General features: G+C 31.2%; 1 protein-coding gene across 1 annotated transcript; it reads left to right on the forward strand.

The window, feature by feature from the left end:
* The first annotated feature begins 2,741 nt into the window (after window positions 1–2,741).
* LOC145004747 (uncharacterized) lies at window positions 2,742–5,429 on the forward strand. The gene is made up of 3 exons (XM_078963731.1): window positions 2,742–3,657; window positions 4,448–4,685; window positions 4,779–5,429. Exons 1-3 carry the CDS (start codon window positions 3,328–3,330, stop codon window positions 5,135–5,137), a joined length of 927 nt encoding a protein of 308 aa, XP_078819857.1. The 5' UTR covers window positions 2,742–3,327; the 3' UTR covers window positions 5,138–5,429.
* Window positions 5,430–6,301: the final 872 nt, after the last annotated feature.

A 6,301-nucleotide genomic window follows, 5' to 3' on the forward strand; every position in this document is an offset into this window, starting at 1 on the left:
AAGCATCACAAAAGTATTATTTATCATACAGTCATACTTAGGCTATCCAACTATGGTTAATTCAAGGTTTCAGCTAAAAATCACAATTTCGACATAATTACTTTCCAAGTGTCAAGTTGACACATTAAACCCAAAACTCAGAATCAATAAAATTAAGGTCATACTACGGAAATTACAGTAAACAAATACCATCGACCTTTGATATTATAACTTGGGAAGTTTCATCTCTATTTATTCTTTTCCCAATTAAGCCATGAAACATGTACAATTTAAAGTATAACCACAAGAATACTTTATTTGCAATATATCTTTCATTTAACTCCTACATCGCCACTTAGACAAAGTCATAAAGAGAGATTCCACCGTGAAAATAGGAAAGTACTAATAACCAACACATACTAACTAAATTAAGTCAATTTATCATCCAAATAAAATTGTAAATATTCGCATTAACAAATGAATTATCTTCTTAAAAGGTTAAGGTCTGAAGGCTAAAAATAATGCATTTCGACCTACATTTTACCTTAATTTTCACCTAGAAAGTTTTCATTTTGAATTGTCATCAAAGCTTAATCCTTAACACATGGTTTATCGGTTCAATGTCCTAATTAAATTTTCTTAGATGGCATTTTCACACCTAAAGGTCAAAACATCTAAATCAAAATTGTAGGTATTAGACAAAGAGATTATTCAATCAAATTTCGGAGAGAAACATAGTTTATGCATATTGATGTTATAGTCAATAAAATATAGGAACATGGATGATGCACCCATAATGTTTTACTACATAACCAATCCTTAATGAAACAAGTTGCACATGATCTAAGTTGAGAATGATATTGCAAACTTCTTCGAACATATTCATGATTGTCATCTAGATTTTTGCATATGAATGAAAATATTACGTCTCCATAGTACATTTATTTTCATATTCAATCATTTGTATTGTGTGTCCCGCAAACTATTTGATGCATATATGAGTACTATGATGGATTTGTTGGGAAATCTAACTTATTGGTTATAGTACTAAAAGTCATTTTCAGTACCAATAACTTGTCATGGAAATTATTTGGCACCATGACCTTCTACTGAAGTAATCTAAGTTAACTTTTGAAAGGGAACTTCTAGTATATATATATATATATATATATATATATATATATATATATATATATATATATATATATATATATATATATATATATATATATATATATATATATACATATTCCAACCTTAAAGAGTCAAGTATTGAAGATTTTCAAATAAAAAGAGATCAAATATTCAAAAATCAATGACTTAAATAGTGAACATTTCAGTAATAATGGAAGTATAAAAAATTCATAGGTATGTACATTCTAACCATTAGTTATAGTTTTGTATAAAATGTTAGCTCCATTTTGTGGACATATTGTCACACTTAAGATACAAGATGATAATGAATACCCTTAAGGACGAGAAGCTTTTATGCTTACTATCAAATTTTAATCTATATAAGGGTTTCAAAATTCAAATCATTTGAACTCGTATTTCATAGTGTGTAGTGTGTAATGCATCATTGTTATCGAAATTATTGTCGCATTCAATAAGAGCAATAATGAAGAACACTTTTTGTTATAAACATGCAAATTCTTATGTGTTCTTAATATATACACTACACTTCATTGGATACGAAGAAACCTAAAGTGACTTACTTACTAGTACAGTAAGGACCTTTGCTAAACTTTTAATATTTGTTTAGTGTTTAACTCTTAAATGTATATTTCATTTAGTGATGGACAATTCATTTATGATTTTATTGAGGAGTGCTCGTTTTGAGAACAATGCCACATTAACAAATAATATTTTTCATGATAATATTGTGCCAACAACTTTTGTAAACATCATTAATATAAATAAATGATTGGTTAGAGCGAGATGGTGAGTAAATAATAGTTATTATTTTTTTTTAAAGAAAAAAAGAAAAACTCAAAACAGATACAAGAGTTTACATCGAAATAATAGTTATTTAAATAAATAAGAAAAAAAGAAAAACTCAAAAGAGATACAAGCGTTTATATCGAAATGAAATAAACTGAATCGTTAATCCTTTTTGGATGACAAATCTAATTCTTTTAAAAATAACATCTACAAATCTTAGGGTCATACCATTACTATGTATGTATGACTCATTGAATTCTATTGATGAGCTCCACAACTTCTGATATAAAGAAACCAAATGTATTAAACATAAATGATTAACACATTGGTTTTTCATGTATGTTTTCTCGTGTTTTGCTATTTTACATTAGACAACTGTTAAAGTTGTTTGCCCCACTGTAAAACACTCAGTCCTCTGGCCCATAAGAGGAGAAACTCATGTTAGATCTATACAAACATATTTTCCTTCCATCCGTCCAGAAAAACAAAACATGGTCTGAGTATCGATCTTCTTTCCAAAGATCAGCCATGTAAGTTGTTTTTTTTTTTTTTTTTTTTTTTTTTTTTTTTTTTTTTACAATTTATAATGATTTTAAGGTGGACGACTAAAAAAAACCATTTACATGTAACTTGGTATAGGAATATCTATCCAACCTTAAATGAAATATACTATAAAGTATAAAGTCTACATGAAAGAAAAAATCGATATTTTAAGATCTCATACATGGCTTGATCTCAACCGTTATCCCAAATAGACGGTAGAGATTCACTAAGACCAAAAAACTGAAACCGTAGTGAACACACATTAAAACAGACCAAAATAAAACCTAAATACACGCAAAAACACCTCAATTTTCATAGCAGCAGCTCATCGTCATCCGAACCCTAATTCGCACACTATCTTCTGTGCGATTCCCCTTTCATAATTATCAAATTATTACAAATCCTTACCCGTTTCTGTAATCCATCCATTTCAGAAGTCAATTCTAGTCGATTTGGAAAAAGAACAGATTACTGATCTTCTTTAGTCTAAGATTATTGTTGTTAGTGTTTATCGAATCCAAATTATTGTTTTCCAGTTCAATTTTGTTGAGTTCTGTTGCTTGGTGTTTTGAGGATCGTTTATCTCGTCAAATCCCCAAACGGAACGTTATCGTTCTGTGTTAATCTTATCCGCAATTTGGTACTAGTGTTGTTTTGTTAGATTTCGATTTCGATTTCGATTTTGCCGATATTTAAAGAGTTTTTGTGATTAGAACTAAGTAAATCGTCAAAACTTTACTTTCAGGTTCACTTTTGTGTGTGTATAAGTATATATACATATACGTATATAAGTGTATCTGTTTTCAAACTAAAACCCTAAGTTTTCAAAAACTTGACATTTCGATCTGTTGATTTTGCTGAAAAATGGCTGGAGGTGGAAGTAGGAAGGACGATTCAATAGCGATTAGCAGCACAAATGTTTTTGCCGCCCTTGGAAGCTTGAAGAAGAAGAAGAAGTCGGATAAAGAGCATGGTTCTTCCAGAAAGGGTGGTAGCTCAAAGGGGCAGGATAAGGATGGGGAGAAGGAGCAGGTTTTTTGGGCTCCAGCACCATTAACGGTGAAGTCATGGGCAGATGTGGATGATGAGGATGACGATGATTACTATGCAACCACAGCTCCTCCACCATCTGTTTGGGGTGCTGGTGCTGGGGATCAGGAAGATAAGGCGAAAGGAAATGAGACTCCAGTTGAGGTGAGGACTGAAAGAACCTGAATTTGTCTTTCAGCTTTTACTGCATTTGCATCTACAGCTATCTAAATGGTGCTATAGATCTTTATTATATAATGTTTTGCTTGATATGATCCTGTTAACTCATGAATTATGCAATTACATTAGATGACAACCATGGTTTACTGAATTCAACTGAGAGACCTTGTTCAACATGTATCTCAATGGTGTTATAGCATAATGGTTACTACACTACCATGTAGCTCTTAGTTTCTGAGAGACCTTGTTCAACATGTATCTTTTTCCTTCCCTTTCTTCGTTTATGCTATGTTAGAATTAGGTCTGAATGTACGCACGATTATTATGGATACAAAAGCCAACGACTATATATTAGTATTCTCATTTTGTCAATGGCATTTCATATTTACATATTTCTAGGTTAAGATGAATCTGCATGATAATTTTCCTTGTTTTATATCATTATTTGCGCAACTTGGTAATTTACATCCTTCATTTTGTCGTTATTCGATGGCTTAATGTTTACTTTCTTTCTAAATACAGTTTCTTAATTTCTATTTGTTTCTATGATTGGTAAACTCATAGTTTCTAAGTTTTTCATCGTAAGATAAAACCTATATTTTCATCATCGGAAACTTTTGACCTAATTGAGAATCTTTCGATCTTTTCACATGACTAACAATGTTATCATCAAAATGTAAATCTTGTACGAACATCATTTCGAAACTTTTTGTCACTTTTGTGTGTGAGTTAGTAACTAAAAAATGTTAATCTTGGTTGAGTTTTTATTTTTCAGGAAAGTGAGAGTGAAGATGATGAAATTGATGATGACAATGATGAAGAAATCGATCATGAACAAGAAGCAGAAGCAGAAAAGGAGGTTGTGTATGAAAAGCCTGCAGAAGTTTTGCCTCCAAAAGACACTGATAGGCAGCTTTCAAAGAAAGAGCTCAAGAAAAAGGAACTTGCTGAACTTGATGCAGTTCTTGCTGAATTAGGATTGAATGACAACAATACCCAAGAAGACACCACTAGTAAGATAAAAACAACACAATCCATTATCCACTTTACTTTTTTCCCATTTTATTAATTTACTCACTAACAAGGGCATTTACGTCTTTTGCCAGGTGAAAAGGTGGAGAATCAAAATGGAGAACAGGAGAAGAAGGACAAGAGTGTGCCAGCTGGCGGAGAGAGCAAAACTTCAAAAAAGAAAAAGAAGAAAGATAAAAAGGAAACCAAAGAACAAGAACAACAACAAGAAGTTTCCATTGAAGAAGGTGAATCAGAAAAGGTTGAAGAGTTGTCTGGAGTGGATATGAAAGAGAAGATTAAAAAAATGGCGTCCATGAAGAAGAAGAAATCCAGCAAGGAAATGGATGCTGCCGCCAGAGCTGCCGCCAGTGAGGCGGCTGCAAGGACCGCCAGGCTGGCAGCTGCTAAGAAGAAGGAGAAGAATCACTACAACCAGCAGCCTGTGAGGTAAGAAGTTTTATTTAAAAAAAAAAAAGGAAAAAAGAAGATATGATTATATGCTGTGGAATGCATAATAAACTTCCTTTCGTATTTTGTTTTCTGTTTTGAGATGGCATAGTGACATTTTTTTTTACAGTTTTTTTTTTATTTTTTTTTATTTTTTTTTTTACTTGGAAATTTTTACTTAAGAAAAGAACTTTTAGGCTTTTCTGGGGTTTTACATTATTCACCCAGAAAGTAGAGAGAACACCCATGGATGATGATGATGATGATTATGATTATGATACTTAAATTTTAGTTTCTGTTTTTGCCATATTTTTATTTATGTGAGTTTGTAATTGTGTTGTTTGTTATGTTTTAAGTGAAATTGACTTGAGCAATAAGCGGTATGATAAAATTGTTTTCTACCAGTTGGTTTTCTTGATAATAGATAAGAACATGAGCAAGGTTTTTATCTGAATGAGACAAAAAACTGTGCAATTTTTATTCTATTGGTATCGGTGACTGTGTTGACAATCTGCCATAGTGTGTGCTTAACTTTTTTCGAAAAGATAAGTAAAAATAAATTTAGGGGTCAATGTCATAAATGGAAAACGAATTATCGGACATTTTAAAAGATTTTTCTTACCATTATTGCTCAAACCTTTTTTTTGTTAAATAACCATATGTTTTCTCAGTTTTTGAAAAAATGACTATTTTCTCCGCATGCTTTGTTCGTCAAAAACTAGTTGGTAGCGGGTAGTTTTTGATTTTGAAGCTTTTTTCGTGAAAGCTACTTCATGGAGTTTTTGATTTTGGAGCTTTTTGTTTAGGTTAAGAGCTAAACGCTCCCCTTGCTAATGATGTTTTTTCTTTTTTAATAGCTTTTTTTTTTTAAAGCTAGAAACCAAAAGCTCTCAAATGCTGCATGCCGAACACGCCCTAAATGTCTCATATGGACTACTGTTTATATTTCGGACCATTTTTTTCCAAAGAATGCTTTATTCCGAAATGTTCCATTTCAGTTTTGATTTTCAAATTCCGGAATTTTTTTTTGGTTTTTTTACCAATTTTTTTTTGAAAAAATATTGTCATTTATGTCCAAAATTGTGTATTAATATTACTGTTTTTCAATAAAATGTATGATTTTATGTACTAATATATATATTTGTTTGTTTTACATTTTGTAAAATTG

Source organism: Lactuca saligna, chromosome 7 (genome assembly GCF_052625555.1).
Source record: "Lactuca saligna cultivar CGN05327 chromosome 7, ASM5262555v1, whole genome shotgun sequence".
NCBI lineage: Eukaryota > Viridiplantae > Streptophyta > Magnoliopsida > Asterales > Asteraceae > Lactuca > Lactuca saligna.

Bases quoted from the DNA above. Each gene is read 5' to 3' on its own strand.
- LOC145004747 (XM_078963731.1), top strand. From the start codon at position 3,328: ATGGCTGGAGGTGGAAGTAGGAAGGACGATTCAATAGCGATTAGCAGC. The intron at 3,658-4,447 runs GTGAGGACTGAA...TTTATTTTTCAG, and splicing joins GAAATGAGACTCCAGTTGAG to GAAAGTGAGAGTGAAGATGA. The intron at 4,686-4,778 runs GTAAGATAAAAA...GTCTTTTGCCAG, and splicing joins TACCCAAGAAGACACCACTA to GTGAAAAGGTGGAGAATCAA.